At 45.9% G+C, this 21146-nt stretch overlaps 1 protein-coding gene across 1 annotated transcript; it reads left to right on the forward strand.

The window, feature by feature from the left end:
- Window positions 1-1754: 1754 nt before the first annotated feature.
- On the forward strand, window positions 1755-18454 carry LOC139469118 (uncharacterized). The gene is made up of 2 exons (XM_071251251.1): window positions 1755-2031; window positions 18291-18454. The coding sequence occupies exons 1-2, from the start codon at window positions 1755-1757 to the stop codon at window positions 18452-18454; spliced, it is 441 nt and encodes a 146-aa protein (XP_071107352.1).
- The last annotated feature ends 2692 nt before the right edge of the window (window positions 18455-21146 follow it).

The following is a 21146-nucleotide window of genomic DNA, read 5'->3' on the forward strand; positions in this document are numbered from 1 at the left end:
CAGACCCTGCTATATTACGGGAACACTGTCAGACGCTGCTATACAATTGCCTCCGCCACCCCCTCATCGTTTCAAGAATGATGAAATGAATCCCTTCGTATGCAAATCTATCCAAGAAGAATAAAAGCGTGTTTATTTATGAGAATGATTTCATACATCATCAAGTTCGTTTGTTGACAATGCCATGCTACTGACACTTGCTGTAAACGACAGGAAGCGAATGTGCCGAGACAATAATTTGACTTCGAAGGGGCAAGTTCACTATGAATACTTCATGATGCCAATAACAATGTGGCAATTTCATAACATACTGTTTATTAATTAGTTACCGTTTTAAACCAGTTGGTAGAGATAAATACTAAAATGTACCAAATCATTGCTCAGGAGTTTGATTCAAAATTTGAATGCAAATTGAACAAGGAATTTCAATAGTTTTACTCTATGCAACAGTAAAGCATGGCAACCAGCTGTGTGCAGTATACAAACAATGTAGGCAAATATCCGACGGAAACATCAGATCAAGTTTTAAAGTTTCAGAATTTTCAAATTGAAAACGTGTCTATTTTACGTAATGTAAATACAAACGTGTTGCCAGGGCCATTATTGTTCAGCTTAGACGAGTTTGAACATGTTCCCTATACATTTCTGCAAAGGGCTGAAATTGCATATATTATTGCAACACAAAGTGTCCCCATGCGATTAAATTAGCTTATATAGCTAACTAGTCGAGCAATTTATGGTATTCTGTTATTATGCTTCAGCAGTGAATCCTTTGTCACAAAGATAGTGAGATTAAACCACTATAGTGCCCTTCCTGGAAGATTTTTGAAGTATTGAAGACTGAAGTTGTCAGATGTTTCTCAATCATTTTGTATCCAAGTGATGCCCCGCTTCATCTGAGGCGAGGTGTTACGGGGGTGTCCTTTTCAAAACCTTAAAAGGTATATTGTAGGCAGTAGAATTATATTTATATTATAAAATGCTGGATCCGCCCTTGATGCGCCCTTCACCCCTTCGAATATTTTATATCTAAAGTGCTGAGACATGAATGAATAAGATTATTTATGCCGTCTTCATACTGTCACGACATTCAAGGGTGGAAAAGACTAGACTACAGAATGAGAAGTATTGCACCTTTCCTTTCTGTGCCGTACTCCGCCACTGCCGCGATATGCCTCACAATTGGCACATCTACGTCCGATTTCTGTCATTTAGTGTCAACGTAGATGTAAGATCGATTCTGAGTGGGTGAAGACGACAAAGTCTTAGCTCTCATCGCTGCTCTAATAATGATCAGTCACTCTCAGCCTCTTTATGATTCGGGTTGGTCCTTATGCTGTCGTCTGCTCGCCCTAGATTGGAAGACTTCGTGAGCTGACGTTATCCGTTGCAAACAGTTTGAATTACTGCTTGGGTCATGTTGAATGACAGTTGTGGTGCGTGGAAGTAGGTGATAATTCGTCTTTAGGTTTACATTGCTAACCATGGTTACAAGATTTCAATATGTGGATTTTGCCAACTCGGTAGTAACAAAGGATTTCAGTTAGCCAACGGATTTGTAATTTGATTCCAATCATCAATCAACGGAAACGAGTTAAGCACCATCTACACGACACTGTGCCTTTTACACGCTCGTAGAGATTTGTATGAAAAACACACGGATGGGATATATTTGCAATAAGGTACGGTTACCACATTAACCAACTACCAACTTGTTTCACTGATTGAATATTAGTTTACCAATTCCTTGCATAATGGCAGTCGCAGCAGATGCAGAGACGAGTGAATCATTTGATCCCAATGGGTATTTCAAGAATGCCAATGGTGGCATATTTTCTGAAGTGGAACTAGCAGGGGAAACGGACCCCCTAAGGTCTGGGAACGCTGTCGAGGGGGGTGAAAATAGCCCGAACTCCGAAGTCTACAATATCCCGGTTCTAGAGACTAAACCTCCAAACTACATGTGGCTAGCGCTGTGCACAACCGTATTCTTCAATCCCCTCTCGGGCATAATCGCCTTGGTGTTAGCCAGTAAGTACCCTTGTCTAATCTTCTGTGGTGATACTGTCGTGTTAGAAAACTCATACATTCTAGTTATCCCCGAAATAAGGATAAATGTGAGCTTATGTGACCTGCAGCATATTTCCGATGTCTTGTTTTTGTACATTATCAGCTATATGGGCCTAGTGAATCCATGCGTCTTTATGATAATCGAATAACCACTAAGAGACCTGAGCGCCGGAGAAATGTTTAGAATGCATAGTTTGTTTTTTCGATAAGGATAATTGAACCAATGTGTTATTCACATGAAATGTCAATGTCTTAAAACAAACCAAAATCAAATTCTTTTATTTCAAATTCGAAATATATCCATCTATACTTGTAAATTGACCAATTATTGCATGACAGGGTGTGGAGGTTCACAAAAGTTCATGTGACATTGAATAAGATTTAATGCAAAGGTATGTTTTTTACCAAATCTGGAATAATTTCGGTTTGCAACAGATAAAAGACTCTTGTAAGTGTTCAAATGGTTTAATTTGCCATACTGACTTCAGAAAATGCGTGATTTCATATATGAAAAAACATGAACATGCCAAAATGTCAATTTACACATCAATAGCGTGAGTAGTTAAGTACCTCGGTCTAGAACCACCTCAGGATTCTGGAACCACTCAGGATTCTGGAACCAAGATGGCGGCACATCCGTTTCCGGTCACGTGACCTGCGCAGTGCATGATGGGACTCTGCGCGTGCGCATCCAAGATGGCGTCGCTTCCGTTTCCGGTGGCGTGCGCCTCCAAGAGGGCGTCGCTTCCGTGTCCGGTGGCGTGCGCCTCCAAGAGGGCGTCGCTTCCGTGTCCGGAGGCGCGCGCCTCCAAGAGGGTGGCGCTTCCGTGTCCGGTGGCGCGCGCCTCCAGGGGTGGCGGTGGTGGAGGGAGGGAGGGAGGGTGGTGGTGGTGAAGGGAGGGAGGAAGGAAAGGAGGAGGAGACGGGTTCATGGTGTGGGTGGGTGGGTGGGAGGGTCGTCAAAGCAAAGGAGGAAAGTTGTCTTTCGGGAGAGATGGGTGGCCCTGAAAAGGGCCGTTTTGATGTTTACATGCATGTGCACGCCAACGTGCAAAGGCACGGCTGGACTTTCATTTGACGTCTGACAGGACACCTACTGGTGTGCGTTAACCGACGCACGTAGGTGTCCTTCAGCACAGTGCCGCAGTACACACATTCGAAAGTCCCATCCCGTGCCCTTGTGCCAAGGGCGTACACAGGCAGGCCCCCTTGGCATCTGTCGCATTGCCATGCTGGAGACCATGGTGGTGGTGGTGGTGATGCTTCTTTCCACCCGGGCAAAGGTTGTTTCACTGTGGCGATTTCTAAATCCCAGTTTTCAGACTTGATGTTGTTGCTGTTGCTGTTGCTGCTGCTCATCATGATGAATCAATTTTACAAGTGACACTGACCCACTCGAATCCACTCTTGTTTTATAGGAGAGGTACTGACACCCACCCTCCTGGTTGGTTCGCCAGGCCGCAGCTCCGATTGGTTCGTTCCGGGGCCTGGTCAGCACCTCGGTTTTCCAAAACGGACCGACCCCTGTGTTTCTTTTCCATAGGAAATGGATTTTACCATGGGAGAGAAAGCACAACCCCGGTTCGACCAATCAGAGCCCCACCTGGTCCGAGCGCCGCTTCTGATTGGTCGACAACCCAGGCTTCGGATTGGTCCGTTTTCGATCCGGTTTTTTTCTTCTTGGGTAGCCTTGGTATTTTTTTGAGGTAGACGGTCGTCTGAATGCTAAAGGAAGGTGGACCTTCATAGGTAGACATGAACTTGGGAATGTCTACGTGATGTACGTGTGTGTCACTCCCATGCCAATCGGAATGTCATGTGTGCGTGTGTGTGTGTGTGGGTATGTGTGTGTGTGTGTGTGGGTATGTCTTCAAACAGACGTTGACGTTGATGCATAGAATAGCGTGTGGTCAGGCAAAAACGTGGTGTCCTGTGTGTGTGTGTGTCTTCAAATTATTATTATTATGATTATTTAAGGATACCGAGGTGTTGACACCCGTGTAAGTCGACAGACGTACTGCAACACGTGTTTTCATGCACACGTGATGTTTGACTCGTGTCTCCATGCACACGTAGTGTACCACGTGTCTCTATTTATATATTTATATTTATATCTATTTATTTTATTTTTAGACGTGTGCCTCCAAGAGGCCAAGGGGAGGGTGTGGGTTCTTTGTTTTGGATTGTCATTGTTTGGCAAAGCAAAGGTAGAAAGTTGTCTTTTGGGTGAGATGGGTGGCCCTGAAAAGGGCCGTTTTGGGAAAGAAGAAAACTTTTCTGCTGCTGTCCAAGAAGAATCATCATGTCCAAGCTTATGACAAGACAAGGATCGTCGAAGGGGTACTTGCTGTCATCTGGGTATACCATCTGGGTATGTCATCAGGGTGACCACCGTGACACCACTTGTAGGGTCCAAAAAAAAGAAAAGCTTGTAGGAAACAGGAAGCGGAAACAGATTGAACCATCCACAACAACAGCAGTAGACAAACGGGAACTTGAACGGGAACTGGAACGGGAACTTGAACGGGGAACTGGAACGGGAACTTGAACGGGAACGCAGGACACGGGAAACGACGTCCTCCTAGGCAGCCGGCTCTGCTACGTCATTCGTGTACCTCTGTTTCTCTTCGCAGAGATAGTGTAGTTGTAGCTGCTTCTGGTGTTTCACCAGCCCGGTTAGCTTGAGGTAATCGCAGTCTGGGGACCACTTGTGATGTGCCGCCCAAGGATTGTCGTGGGGTGCCCATTGTCTCAGCCGCACACCACATTGGAAACAGCACACACCATCGGCACCCTGAGTGTAGACAAAGCCCGCATGAGCCATCTCTTCAGCAGTCTGATACATTTGCGTGGGCCACGTCTCAAACGAAGCGAGCCTTCTTTCAAAGCGCAGATAATAGTGCGATGGCGTTTGACTGAGCAGTGACACCGCCTCCTCGGCATGACTCTTACTCCAACATCCACGAGTATCTGTACCATCCATTCCCACATCTTCGTCACGCGTCGTCGTCGTCGTACCACTCTTCTTTGTTTCAGCCATTCTTGATTTTATCACATCAATTTTACAAGTGACACTGACCCATTCGAATCCACTCTTGTTTTATGGGGGAAGAACCGGATCGAAATGGGCTGCTTCCTGGTTGGTCCAAAACGCAACGGCCTGGCCTGCACCTCGGTTTTCCAAAACGACCCGACCCCCTGTGTTTCTTTTCCATAGGAAATGGATTTTACCATGGGAGAGAAAGCACAACTCGGGTCGGGTGCTGTGTTCTGATTGGTCGAGGCTGTCTTCTGATTGGTCGACAATCCAGGCTTCGGATTGGTCCGATTTCGATCCTGTTTTGGGGAAGGGTTGTCCATCCATCAGACGTTCAGACCCTCTTAGAGTACAGGCGTTCATCAGACACACATCGCTATCATGACGAGCAACCAAAGTACGCCCTATCGTTTGGAGAGGAAAGATACCACCCGCTCCAGGCGGTTAAGAACTGCTAATCATACCTATCGTTTGACTTTCAACCCAGACTACTTGGACACCGTACCACCGGAACGCGTCCCCCTGGAACTGCCAGCTTTATTTGACAGGGTGATCGATGACTTTTATGAACAGATGTCAGGTCAGAAGGGAGATCGTATTGGTCTAGGTATCGATCATCCCGCTTTGAACACCCCCATACGGATTCCCTTTCGACGTTTTGAAGATCTCCATGGGCCAGATATTTTGCAGGCCGTGGAAAAAGTCCAACAGTCCAACAAAGACCTGAACATCGATGCCACCATGGATGTGACTTTAGTACACGTCGCAGATCCCGACAGGTTAGGATCGGGCAGTGGTGCTCCCCGGCTGAAAAACGTGATTGGACTCGAAGCTTTTTTAACACGCAAAAAGTGCATCGTACGGATCAAGAACGAAGATCAATCCTGTTTGGCACGGGCCCTGGTGGTGGCACAGCATTATGCCCACAAACCCCATCCTCTGACCCCAGCATGGAAAGCCCAGTTAGTGAGACTGACGAGAACGAATCGCGTCGACGTTCAAGGCCTACGGGCACGGGCCTTGTTTCGACGCCTTGGCCTGCCTGAAGGTCCCTGTCGGGGGCTGGACGACCTCGCACGCGTGGGACGGGCCTTGACCCTCCTGCATTATCAACTGAAAGTCTACAGTCAAGAGGTGGGTCAGAGACTGTTGTACAAGTGTGATGAGGCTCCACCTCACGCCAGGGTGCTGCATGTATACCATCATGATCAGCACTACGATGTCATCACTTCCATGTCATCACACAGGTGCCCGAACTGTTTTCAGCTGGTCCGCGTCTTGGAGACCCCCATGGTTCACCACGAGTGCTTCGACGAAGAACATCCCTGCTTGGTGTGCCGAGAACCCATGACCCCAGACCATCGCTGTTACATGACCCCTCTCCGTGAAGAAAACGAGGTGGAGGAGGAGGAGGGGGAGGGGGAGGGGGGAGAGGAAACGGAGAAGGAGGGGGAAGAGGAACAACATTACGTACGAGACGACGTCCAATACGTCTTCTACGATTTTGAATGCATGCAAGACACGGGGGAGCACATTCCAAATTTGTGCATGGTGCAACTAGGATGTGGACGATGCATCAGTGAAGTGAGCAAGAACTTGTGCGAACACTGCCCATGGAGAGAAGAAGGGTATGGTCCCAGCCGTGAGATCGTGTTTCGAGGGCCCACCACGCGACATGATGTGTGTGTGTGGTTGACCACGTTGTGTGAAATACCCAAGAAGAAGCCCAACCCGGAGGAAGAGGAGGGCAGCACACGCAAGGGGACAACAGCCCCCCTGGGGAAAAAAAGAAAACGGGATGACACCCCCTCAAGAAAGGACGCTACCAAACGTCAACGGCATGCATCACCCCAGCAGGAGGCGGAGGAGACGGAAGAGGTGGAGGAGGTGGAAGAGGTCATGGAAGTGGAGAAAACAAAGAAGCCAAAGAACAAGAACACCTCCTGCCATACAGTCCCGAAGGAGGATCGCATTTATGTGATGGCCCACAATGCACGATCCTATGATTTACACTTAATCCTGAAGGGCCTGTCCCCCCTCCTGGTGACACTCCCCACCAAGATTCGACATGGCCAACAAATTTTGCAGATGACCCTGGGACGGCTGTGTTTCGAAGACAGCTTAAATTTCATCCCTTACCCCCTGAAAGCCTTTCCCAAGAGCTTTGGGCTGAAAGAAATGAAGAAAGGGTACTTTCCACACTTTTTCAATACGAGAGTCAATCAGACCTACAGAGGTCCCTATCCACCAGCCGTCACGTACGATCCCGATGGCATGTCTCCCGCGGAACGCTCAGCCTTCCTCCAGTGGCATACCCAAAAAGTGCAAGAAGGAGTCTTGTTCGACTTACAAGAAGAACTTTTAGCTTACTGCCAGAGCGATGTGGACATTTTGAGACGGGGATGCGCCGACTTCCGACAGAACGCCATCCACTCGGTGGGCATGGATCCCTTTGTGGAAGTGATGACAGCTGCTGCGTTCACCATGAAATCCTTCCGAAAACACGACCTGAAACCCAATACCATCGCCATTCTTCCACCTCAAGGCTACCAACCCAAGAGAAACTATTCCCAGGCCTGTATGCACTGGCTCCACTCTCTGATGGAAAGGGACACCCATCTGCACCTCCAGCACGCCAGGAATGGCGGTGAAAAAGAGTTCACCTGTGGAGAGGGCCAACATCGGTACAGCGTGGATGGGTACGATCCAGCGACAGGCACCGTCTACGAATTCCTGGGCTGTTTCTGGCATGGGTGCAAGACCTGTCACAAGACCCGACGTGGAGAACCGCATCCCGTCCTGGGCACGTCGTTGGGAGCCCGTTACACCGACACCCACTACCGCTTGAGTCTCTTGAGTCAACACCCTGCGGTGAAACGGGTCGTCGCCCTGTGGGAGCACGAATTTACGAAAATGCAACGGGAGGACTCCGCTCTACGTGCTTTCTTGCAGGGACCCCACTGTCGTCACGTCCCCGGGCCGCTCAACCCTCTCGACGCCTTCTATGGAGGACGCACCAATGCCACGCGATTATGCTACGAAGCCCAAGAAGGTGAAACCATCAAGTACATTGATATTTGTTCCCTTTATCCCTACATTTGTAAGACCGGAGCGTTTCCCACGGGACACCCGACCCTTCTCCATCAACCCCCTGTGGACACGTTGTTTGAACTGAAAGGCCTGATCCAATGCCGTGTCCTACCCCCGAAACGACTCTACCATCCGCTACTGCCTTACAGATCGGGTGGCAAACTGCTCTGTCCTTTGTGCCGTACGTGTGCCGATACCCGGTCAGACTCCCCCTGCGAGCACACGGACGAAGAGAGGTCATGGGTGGGGACGTACGCCACCGTAGAACTCCAGGAAGCCGTGAAGAAGTATGACTACCGGGTGCTTCAGATCTACGACGTTTGGCATTTTGACACCTTTGCACAGCATGACCCCGACACCCAGCAAGTGGGACTCTTTGACACTTACATCGATCGACATTTCAAGGAGAAGCTCGAAGCCAGCGGATACCCCGAAGGATGTACGGATCACGCTTACATCCAGGAGATCTACGACAAAGAAGGCATTCGGTTGGACAAGGACCGCATCGAAAAAAATCCAGGACGCCGCACGATTGCCAAGATGCAACTGAATTCGCTCTGGGGCAAGTTTGGGCAACGGGTAGACTACAGTCAGAACGTCTATATGAACGATCCTGCACAGTACTTTGCCTTGTGGAGGGATGACCGCAATACCATCGAGGATGTGACCGTTGTCAACGAACACATGGTGGAAGTGACCTATACCCAGCAGAAAGAATTCCAAACCCCTCATTCTCATTTCAATGTCGCCATCGCTGCTTGGGTCACCGCCCAAGCACGTCTCAAGCTGTACGAGACCCTTGCCCTGGTGGGCCGCAGGGTCTTGTACTTTGACACGGACAGCGTCATTTACATTCATCGACCCCACGACGCGAATCCAGAGCTGGGTCATTCGTTGGGTGAGTTTACGGATGAACTGGACGGAAACACCATCAAGACGTTTGTGTCAGGAGGTCCAAAAAACTATGGCTATGAGTTAATGAACCCCAGATCCGATGGAACGCGCACGACCTGCAAAGTGCGAGGGTTCACTTTGAATTACCGAAACCAACGTCATCTCAACTTTGACACCATGAAAGGACTGATACTGGGACAACGGTCTGGGAAAGAGGAGGAAGAGAAAATCAGTTTGGATTACCCTCATCAGATCATTCGAAAAGGACCTCGGCACGAAAACGCACTCGTGACCCGTCCCACCCGAAAAGACTATCGTACCGTGTACGACAAGCGACGTGTCGTCTACGACGAAACCACAGGCCTACCTGTAGACACGCTCCCCTTTGGGTACAGAGACGACTTTCTATAATTTTTTGCATGACAAGGGGATCGAAACTGAATCGACATGAACCCCTTACAGAAGAAAAAAACCGGATCGAAAACGGACCAATCCGAAGCCTGGGTTGTCGACCAATCAGAAGCGGCGCTCGGACCAGGTGGGGCTCTGATTGGTCGAACCGGGGTTGTGCTTTCTCTCCCATGGTAAAATCCATTTCCTATGGAAAAGAAACACAGGGGTCGGTCCGTTTTGGAAAACCGAGGTGCTGACCAGGCCCCGGAACGAACCAATCGGAGCTGCGGCCTGGCGAACCAACCAGGAGGGTGGGTGTCAGTACCTCTCCTATAAAACAAGAGTGGATTCGAGTGGGTCAGTGTCACTTGTAAAATTGATTCATCATGATGAGCAGCAGCAACAGCAACAGCAACAACATCAAGTCTGAAAACTGGGATTTAGAAATCGCCACAGTGAAACAACCTTTGCCCGGGTGGAAAGAAGCATCACCACCACCACCACCATGGTCTCCAGCATGGCAATGCGACAGATGCCAAGGGGGCCTGCCTGTGTACGCCCTTGGCACAAGGGCACGGGATGGGACTTTCGAATGTGTGTACTGCGGCACTGTGCTGAAGGACACCTACGTGCGTCGGTTAACGCACACCAGTAGGTGTCCTGTCAGACGTCAAATGAAAGTCCACCCGTGCCTTTGCACGTTGGCGTGCACATGCATGTAAACATCAAAACGGCCCTTTTCAGGGCCACCCATCTCTCCCGAAAGACAACTTTCCTCCTTTGCTTTGACGACCCTCCCACCCACCCACCCACACCATGAACCCGTCTCCTCCTCCTTTCCTTCCTCCCTCCCTTCACCACCACCACCCTCCCTCCGTCCCTCCACCACCGCCACCCCTGGAGGCGCGCGCCACCGGACACGGAAGCGCCACCCTCTTGGAGGCGCGCGCCTCCGGACACGGAAGCGACGCCCTCTTGGAGGCGCGCGCCTCCGGACACGGAAGCGACGCCCTCTTGGAGGCGCACGCCACCGGACACGGAAGCGACGCCCTCTTGGAGGCGCACGCCACCGGAAACGGAAGCGACGCCATCTTGGATGCGCACGCGCAGAGTCCCATCATGCACTGCGCAGGTCACGTGACCGGAAACGGATGTGCCGCCATATTGGTTCCAGAATCCTGAGTGGTTCCAGAATCCTGAGGTGGTTCTAGACCGAGGTACTTAACTACTAGCGTGTGTGTCCTCCTCTGGTTGCGATGCAAGCAACACATCTTCGTCTTATGGAATGGACCAGGCGTCGCTCAAAGTACTGTGGGATATCTGTCCATATCTGCTGGAGCATGTTTCGAAGTTCCTGGAGTGTCTGTGGAACACGTGGTTGACGTCGATGGCGCCGATCCATCTCATCCCACATGTGCTCGATTGGTGAGAGATCAGGGGAGCGAGCCGGCCAGGGGATGACATTCACGTTGTTTAGTTGAAGAGAGTCCTGAATAAGTCGAGCAATATGAGGCCGGGCGTTGTCATTTTGAAAGGTAATGCCTGGGCAACGCAAAAACGGTAGAACAACAGGGCCGATGATCTCGTCGCGGTAGCGCTGTCCATTGAGATTTCCCTCTAACACTATCAAACGGGTCCTCTGTCTTGCTGTAATCCCACCCTATACCATAACGCTGCCGCCCCTGAACTGATCTTCTTCCATGACACAATGATTGACGTAACGTTCACCTCGACGTTGGTCCAGTCGAATCCGTCCCTCGCTGTGGCTGAGGTGAAAACGAGACTCGTCAGTGTATAGAACTTGTCCCCACTGCATGGCCGTCCAGCGTAGACGCTGTCTGCACCACTGTAGACGTGCTTGACGGCGGTTTCCTGTCAAAATGGGTCGCGTCGGGTGGGTCTTCTGGCGACAATCCCTGCACATCTGAGGCGACGACGTACGGTTTGTGAAGATATTCGTCGAAGGCCGGGAATGCTTCTTGCATAGGTGTGTTATTCGAATCCACTTGTCTTGTCGATTATTGGTTACGCGTGGCCTGCCACTCCGAGGATGGTCTCTGACTGCATTCGTCTGTTGCCAACACCAAATGGTGGTCTGTGGACGTTAAATTGTCTTGCAACATCACGTTGACTCGATCCTGCTTCAAGCATACCAATGGCTCGCAGACGCTCATTTTCGGACAGGCGTGGCATTTCGAAATGTTTGTTGTTTTTCTGAGTGGTGTTTGTCAGCACGATGCAAACTATGCATATGGAATCCCGTTAACGCACATGTTTTTATACCCATTCATATGGCTTGCATAAAAGTCAACCTTGCATGGAATGCATGCTTTACTGTAGCAGTTGCTTTTTTTGTGACTTGATTCCATACATGTAGATCTACTACAATACTGAAAACCAAACTTTACTTTTTGAAAAATATACTAAAATATTAATGTCACAGGAACTTTTGTTGTTGAGTATAGATAATTAATGCTTAGGCCCAAATGGCAGAAACGTCGCTCCCCGACCGCAGCTACGGGTCTAAATAGGAGGGTAAATGCGGAAAGTGATGATGCGATGTACCACGCGATGAACGGCTGTGCGAAAGTGATAGAGACAGTGACGTCATTGAAGAAGTAGTGATGACGTTAGCACGATATGATTACGTAACTTCCGAGGACACGCGCGTGCAATGACGCAACGGAAGTAGGTAAAATTGAAAACATAAGATGATATACCTGCAATAAAAACATTTAGCCACTAGTACTAAATGTAATAATGATAAATTCTTCAGTATTACAAAATATGCGAGGTAAACCTTTTTATTACTTGTCCGTGAAGACATCACCCGTTTAATAAACATACAGCTGTATTACACATTGTGTAATACCAAAACGTGTGCTTTTGTACTCTCGGAACACGTTTCACGAACAAATACTGAAAGCTCTCAACATCCTTTGGCTTATTCAACGACATTGCGTGTGGAGTTGATAGATCACTAAGAGGAGCTTATGCACACTCGATGACCCCAGCAACCTTGTTGCTAGGCTGACGCCACATGGCATTGTTTCGCCAATGGATCTTGCAACAAACTTCCACAAATGGCGTCATCGAGTATTGTGATGTTATTGTAAACTTTGAGGTGCAAGGCCCGCTCCACAAGGTGATCGTATTGTAGCGCAACGACAGTCGTTAGTCTGTTAAAGTATGTGAGTTGCGATAGTCTTAGCCCTACGATAATTTTGTGAATTCTAAAGGTGGACCGTTTTATGGTATTCAACTTTTGACGTGTTTGAAGTATTATTCTTTTCAACTCAATTGGACTATGCCGTGGATCGTGTAAGTGTCAGCCTATTCATACTCAACTGTATAATTCTAAAAACGTTATAAATGGCAAGTAATAAATAAAATACTAAACTCGCTAAACTCGCTCTCGTGTAAAACCAATTTTATGAAACTCGTGAATAGTTGTGGTATTTGACTCGCTTTCACTCGTCAGATACCACAACTATTCACAAGTTTCATAAAATTGGTATTACACGGGAACTCGTTTAGTATTCTATATTTATCATATAATAGGTAGGTTTCTCGGCAGGATAAAGCCAACGGATAAAAAGGATATCCGTTGGGGTCATATGCGGATAGATATGCAAATATCAAAGGTCAAGTAGGGACTACTTTCAGTGTTTATAAACAAACATGCGAGGCCCTTGTCATTCGGCGATCGAGTCAGAATTTATCCATCGGGAATCTGGATAAACTACGGGGATCATTGCTATCATTATCAAAAGATCAGTCTAATATACTGAAAATCAGTGTTTAACTGTGACGTAGCTAAGGCATTTTATAAGTTTTGGCAACTTTGGAGATATAAATTTCGAAACAATTTTGCGAGGGCACGAGGCCTAGCCAAGCGGGATCAGTAGCCATATCTTTGCTTGTAGATCTTTTGAAACCTTTTCCAAAAATTAAAATAGTTGGATTTGGCCGAAATATGTTTGAATTGTTACCTTGTTTCGTTTCGTCGCTCTGTGTACATCTGACTGCACTTCTTAACGTGATGACAGGACAGGCCTACTGTCAACAACGTCTGAACGTGGCCGTGACGTCTCATAGACTAGGGTTAGAGTAGCTTCCCTTTGGCAAAGGAGAGGTTACTCTAGCGGACCGACCGATGGATTACCGCGAAAGTCAAGTAAAAACAATTGTTGATTTGCGTATATGTTGCTTCGCCACTGTATCAGTTGGAACTATATTGGCTACTGTCACTGTCCGACTGACACATCACTTACCCTGTGACGTAATAGATATTAATGCGCACATTCCAGGAAAACTCGCAATGTTTCGGTAAAGTTTGTGAGAGAGGGAAAGCGATTTTCAAGCACAGAATTAAAGAATGACATTATATGATAAAGAGGTTATCACGCTTGTGTGTTTGGGGATGGTAAATATCCTGTATTAGGAACAAACACTATGTGTTTAGCTCGCCAAGACTCGCTAAATACAAGGTTTATTCCTAATGCATGATATTTACCATCCCCAAACACACTCGCGTTATAACCTCTATGCATCCATTTAACAGTCATTCTACCATGAATTTGGAATTTACTCGATTCTGATTGGTCAATCAGAGGCTATTAAATCACAATAAACCCCCTCTGATTGAAACAGCTGGTTTGACGGCCGCATCACCGCGGAAGCTAATATTCACAGTAAAGTACTATTTTCAGTCATTGTCGGTAGGCATATTAAAATAATTATATCTACAATTACAGGTTACGAAATGCACAGATGCGGTTACTACAATATTCAAAGGATGTGTGGCAATACATTACGTGCAGAAAAACACGACAGAAATCAACAAAGGGAATGTATTTACGTTTTGGAGACAACAGAGAGCTTGGAATTTTGGCGCTTTTCTATATACGACTGTGACGTCATATGTTTTGCGTCACAATGAGCGATATGACGTCATAATGGTGATGCGCGATGCAGAGCGAAAGCCTTGCAAAGCTTGCTTTGTTTTCTTTAGGGATGCCCACCTCATATTAGCTTACCAAGTTGCCGTGCTTATATGCTTTCAGTGCCTGTCATATGTTCGAGTGAAGTATAACGGTGTAAACAAACTGCTTGTGTATATACAGCACCATATTTTGTTCGGTGATTCCGTAATTCAGATCGATAACCCACGCAAAACACTGAACTCAATCCATGCCGCTTCACTCAGTATATGTGCTAACACCAAAGAGTTCGCGTTTTATTTAGTCATGGTAGAATGCGCGTTCGGTTCCAAATTCAATTTAGCGGGGTTAAATCTACAGGTAACCTAGCTCTACACTGAAAACACAGTATGTTTATCTCCTAAATACAACCACAACTGAATAATGCATAGAAGGGCGCAACATGCACAATATAATGTATATTTCATCTGAATGCATTCTACTGGTAAAGGCAAACGCACTATTTTGTCGTATTTTGGAATGGCAAACTGTCATTTTTAACAGAAGAGTATTAGGTACTGATGTATGCTACGTTTACAGACGACCATGGAATCTGTAGAAGAATAGACAGTTATCATGTTTCACTGGTATACCTGCATCGCTATATAGCAAGAAGAGGCGACTGACGGAATCGGGTGGTCAGGATCGCTGAATTGTTTGATGCATGTCATCGTATCCCAATTGCGTGGATCGAAGCTCATGGTGTCAATCACTGGATTGTCTGATCTAGAGTCGATTATTTACAGACCGCCGTTATATATCTGGAATATTGCTGAGTGCGGCATCAAAAAACAAACAAACAAACAATTTCCAAAAGTAACAAGGACTATAAAAATTAAAAGCATTTATTTCTGAAACTGTGGAAATTTGGATAGATGACTGGCTGTAGCTGACCCGGTTCTTATTAAAAGTCGGTTCTAATTCTAATGCTTTACCCCTAAACCAGCCTCTTAAAAGGTGCTCAATAGAGGGAATACGGTAAATCACATTCAGTCACGTACGCAAATCTGCAATATGCAAGTCAAGTCAAGACAGGCTGCGTGGAAGTGAGAACTAACCACAACCATCACATATCATTATTAGGCCAGGCGTATTAAGTCAGCAGTTTGTACATGCCGAGTCACACGCGGCCGTCGCTCTCGCCGCCGGCTTGTGACCTGATGGGGGGATTAAGTCCTACATTACCCCATCACCGTGTGTAGTGGATGGGATGACAGACACTGAGTCAGTTAATTTGTCACCTTTATGAGATAATATCATTCTGACTATCTAGGACTCCGTATCGCTGAAGTCCAGGTTGTCCCCCGCGTGATGGGGATAGCATCGCCTGGATTGCACTTTGTTGTGATCTGGCTAACACCTTTTGGCACATTATTCAAGCATTTGCACTAGGCTGACCGCAACTGGATGTTTTCTATTCTGTTATGTATAATGTGATATGCAGAGTGCAATGTAATAAAATTGTACGGTTGAAAATTGTTTGGTTTTGTACGATTGAGTGAGTTGGTTAACGCGGTTTTGAACCTGATTTATTCCCAGACGGGTTGGCTTCATTTAGGAGGAACGCCCAAAGAGAAACAGACGTTTACCAGTTTGTGAAACCCACAAACACGGGTATGGTGTTGTTGCTTTGTTTATTTGTTGTTTAACGCCGCTCTCGGCAATATTCCAGCTATATGATGGCGATCTGTAAATAATCGAATCTGGACCAGACAATCCAGTGATTGATATCATGAGCATCGATCCACGCAATTGGGATACGATGACATGCATCAAACCAAGGCAGCGAGCCTGACCACCCGATCCCGTTAGTCGCCTCTTACGACAAGCATAGTCGTCTTTTTACGGCAAGCACGGGTTGCTGAAGACCTATTCTACCCCGGATCTTCACGGGTCTGTTGCTTTGTATAACCGTTGGACTCTCTATAGGGGCGGGTGTCAGTGCTCCGTGCTTTGTGCCCTTTGTATCATCTGATACGTCATCTTCACGAAATTAACTTAATAATTAACTGCTAGATAAAAATTAGATATACAGTTGTGGACATATACCACTTTGTGAAACCCACTAACAGATATGATGTTAACAAATATAGGACCAAGAGGGCAAAATGTTAGACTGGAAACCACAGCGGATCCTGGCACGGCTTTGGGGCACGATTCTGCACAGTGAATTCAATTATAACATTTAATTAGTGTCCTTTCGACCCTGGACACACACACTCGCGCACGCACACACGTGAGCTATTAAAGTGATATGATTGTGAACGCGACATGACACCACGTTTTATCTGGACCCCTACGTCCCCGACAAAAAAACGGATACCTTGGTGATTCCGGGTGCGAACCGGTCCCCAATAACAAATCCTTGTCGAACGAGGTGACAAAATGCATTGGTGATCAAGAGACTTGGTTGATAACTTTAGGCGTTGCTCGAACTGTTAACACAGTCCCTCTATAATGCATATACGATTCGGGTTATTGGGGTAGATGGTTAACCCGACTTAGCCCTTCACTGGCACACCCTCGATTATCCAGGCTATTATTTGTCCATTCTGTTGTGATAAATGGGTCTTCAGCAACCCACTCTTGCCGTAAAGGGCGACTATGCTCGTCGAAAGAGGAGATTAACGGGATCGGGATCGTATGCCAATTGAGTAGATCGATGCTCATGATGTTAATCACTGGATTGTCAAGTCCAGACTCGATTATTTACAGCCCGCCGTCATATATCTGAAACATTGCTGAGTGTGGCTATAAACGATAGACAAAAAAACCCTCATAGGCTTCTGGCCATGGATGCAACTCTGTACCGTGAATTCGGCCACCTGCATGTGTCCCTCCTTCTCGAACATTTAACAGCGCGCGTGGTTATAGAACATAATCTATTTCCACGCAATCAATGAGTAATATTCCATTACAGTAATCTCTTGTAAATATTGAAGGCGAAGCCGACCGATTTAAACACGACGGTCCAGCTGCAGCGATTGATCAATAAAGATATGGTAGATTCAGCAACCCAACATGTTGCATTTGTTTTACGTACAATTGGATGTTTCGATTTTCATGGTGGCATTAGCATGAAAAGGGTAGCAAAAACATTTTCAACAATGGCAAACTTCTTTATTGTGTCTTCATATACCCCGACCTTTTTGCCTAAGGGTTTCATAGGAATGCAATTACTAAGAAATATCAATATTTTGTCACTTGTTATTCGGATATTTGTAACTCCCATGGAAATTAGACTGTCGTTTTAACCTGGAAGCGATGTTATATGACATGCAGAGTGACCGAGAGGTATCATCAACGTAAAAGGTCTACATGCACATACAACTATTTCAATAGACCAGGGCAAATAAATCTTTAGCCGACACAGTTTCAATGACTTGGAGATTATTGATTTAGTCCGCCTGTGGCAAACTGTCATTGCTCGTTATTCATGTCGAGTGTGAGCGACGAACATCCGAACCACGATCTTTGTCAGCCTGACTCCTTAATATCAGCAATTTGAAAACGGCTGCGCTGGTGTCAAACTTTCCGATTACTTTAACAAGCGTCCTCCTTTCAAAAAAACAGGTTATGCCAGACCGATATAATCTGACTCCTCCTGCGTATATATGTAGTTATTACATATATACAGCCTACATTTCTACGCAAATTGCGCGCGAAATCAGGGCTTCAATTCAAAGCCTTGTGGTGTCGTTAAAAGGGTGTAATCTGACTCATTCGTTCCCTTGGGGCCCTGGGGTCTCCCTCCCAGGTCAAAACACGCACGCACGCACACACGCATGCACGCACAGAGTAAAGAGTTTTCTGTTGTCTTTCAGTGCAGGCGGATGGAGAGTACATGCGTAATAACTGTGAACGAGCTCGACGTCTTGGGCGTGCCGTGAAGATCATCTGCGTCGTCTCCATTGCTGCCACCATCCTCATCCTCATCATCGTCTCCAGCTTCTTTGTACCACCTCCGACTGTCGACGTCAGTACATGACGTACAAAGTTGTTATACTTTTGCACAGGATGTTAATACATCCTGTCTCCGACATCATGACCAAGTTGTTTGTTGTTTGTTGGTTTGTTTGTGTAACTCCGAACTCCACCTATATGACGGCTCTCTGTAAATAATCGAATCTGAACCAGACAATCCAGTGATTGACATCATGTGCATCGATCCACGCAATTGGGATACGATGACATGCATCGACCAAGGCAGCGAGCCTGACCACCCAATTCCGTTAGTCGCCTCTTATAACAAGCATTGTCGCCTGTTACGGCAAACATGGGTTGCCAAATACCTATTCTACCCCGGATCTTCGCGGGTTCATGCCAAAGTGAGTCGGTAGAAGGCCATGAGATACATGGCACGTTTTGTTATAACGTCATCAAAAACTGATGTTACAAATGACGGTTATCCTGCTATCGGAAGGTCACGTGAGACCAATTAAACCGTGTATGATTGGTTATTCCGCGTAGGGAGGTTAACATGTGACTAAAATTAGTGACTGGCTGTCCTGTTGTTCGTTGGGCACATTGACACGTTTCAGTATATGTGTATTATTCCGTCATCGGATGGTTAACAAGTAAAAAAACATTATCACAAATGAAGGCTCAAGCGAGATCCAATATAATGTCAAAAAAGCGACCACGCAAGACAAGCCTGGGAATAGCACCATACGACACGCGACGGCCTGTGACAGCAACTGTCTGCATCGTGTCTGAACGACCAGGAAGTGGATATTTCAGCTGTCACCGCGAGTATAGTGGTCGTCGTCGTCTAACGAGGTTTGAACAGCTGGGTGGATAACAGGGCCCACTTGCTCAAAGCGAACTGAGCGCTAAGACTATATTGTAAGTCTGTGTTGATGTGATTCGCCTTGTATTTGAAAATTGCTTTGTGTTACAAATGGGCCCTATTGACATCATTGATGTACTGTTGATTTTCTCCCATGTTTCTTGGTAATTGCGGTCTATGTCTGTATAAACGAGTTTCCATGTGTTTTTTATTAACGAGGCTGTATGTATGTCAGATCCTCGTGGATGTGTTATACATAGCCTTACTGTCTTTATTTATCAAGTTCCCTGTGGATATGTATACAATTTCCTGTAATTATGGCGTAAGGCTGTCTATATTAACGATATTCCATTGTAACTTTATTTCACAGCCAAATTATAACTTTAGTACGCCATAATGAGCTGTCTATATTAACGAAGTGCCATTGATTATAACTATTGAACGCTATAATGATTTGTCTATATTAACGAAGTTCCACTGATCATAACTATTAAACGCTATAATGAGTTGTCCATATTAACGAAGTTCCACTGATCATAACTATTAAACGCCATAATGAGCTGTCTATATTAACGAAGTTCCACTGATCATAACTATTAAACGCTATAATGAGTTGTCCATATTAACGAAGTTCCACTGATCATAACTATTAAATGCTATAATGAGTTGTCCATATAAAAGAAGTTCCACTGATCATAACTATTAAACGCTATAATGAGTTGTCGATATTAAAAGAAGTTCCACTGATTATATTTATTGAACGATATAATGAGTTGTCTATATTAAAGAAGTTCCACTGATCATAACTATTAAACGCTATAATGAGTTGTCCATATTAAAGAAGTTCCACTGATCATAACTATTAAACGCTATAATGAGTTGTCCATGTTAAAGAAATTCCACTGATTATAACCATTGAACGCTATAATGAGTTGTCTATATTAAAAAAGTTCCACTGATTATAACCATTGAACGCTTAAATGAGTTGTCTATATTAAAGAAGTTCCACTGATATAAATATTGAACGTTGTAATGAGTTGTCTATATTAAAGAAGTTCCACTGATTATAACCATTGAACGCTATAATGAGCTGTCTAAATTAAAGAAGTTCCACTGATCATATCTATTAAACGCTATAATGAGTTGTCTATATTAACGAAGTTCCACTGATCATAACTATTGAACGCTATAATGAGCTGTCTATATTAACGAAGTTACTGATTATAACTGTACGGTATAGTCATCTTTTTATATTAACGAAGTTTTACTGTAACTATACTGAACACCAAAAGAAAAGCGAATCAAGAAGGTATAGGAAACATGATGCATTTTGTTTCAGCCGGTATAAACATAATAATGATGGATACAACACAATTCATTAGCAATAAGAAAGAGTCAGTTCTCTGGACATCAGACATCTTCTGTATCCATGAACACAACACCACGTGACCATGCTGAAGTCAACTGAAGTATGGGTACACCTCAATAACTGGTATGGCCCCCATTTGCATTCACAAGCGTGACACACCGTCTGTGCATGGAGTGAATAAGACGGTTCATAGTGTTCATGGGGATATGACGCCACACCTGCAGGATGGTAACCTCGAGCTGTGCAGCTGTCCTCGGACGCGCCATGTTCAAACGTCTCTGCACTTCATCCCACAAGTGTTCAATAGGGTTGAGATCAGGACTAAGAAGGCTTGAGTAATCCTGGCGGTGTGGGGACGAGCGTTATCTTGTTGAAATTGGAAGTTGCCATGTCTTGCAAAAAACGGTACAACCTGGGGCCCCAACACCTGATCGATGTAACGCTGAGTAGTGACACCATTGCCCCTACCAGCTCCAACGTTCTGAAAGATTACAAGGTCAGTTCTCTGATTTAACCCTAATC

This window comes from Haliotis cracherodii, unplaced genomic scaffold (assembly GCF_022045235.1).
Source record: "Haliotis cracherodii isolate W230 unplaced genomic scaffold, xgHalCrac1.p SCAF_2, whole genome shotgun sequence".
NCBI classification, from domain to species: Eukaryota; Metazoa; Mollusca; class Gastropoda; order Lepetellida; family Haliotidae; genus Haliotis; species Haliotis cracherodii.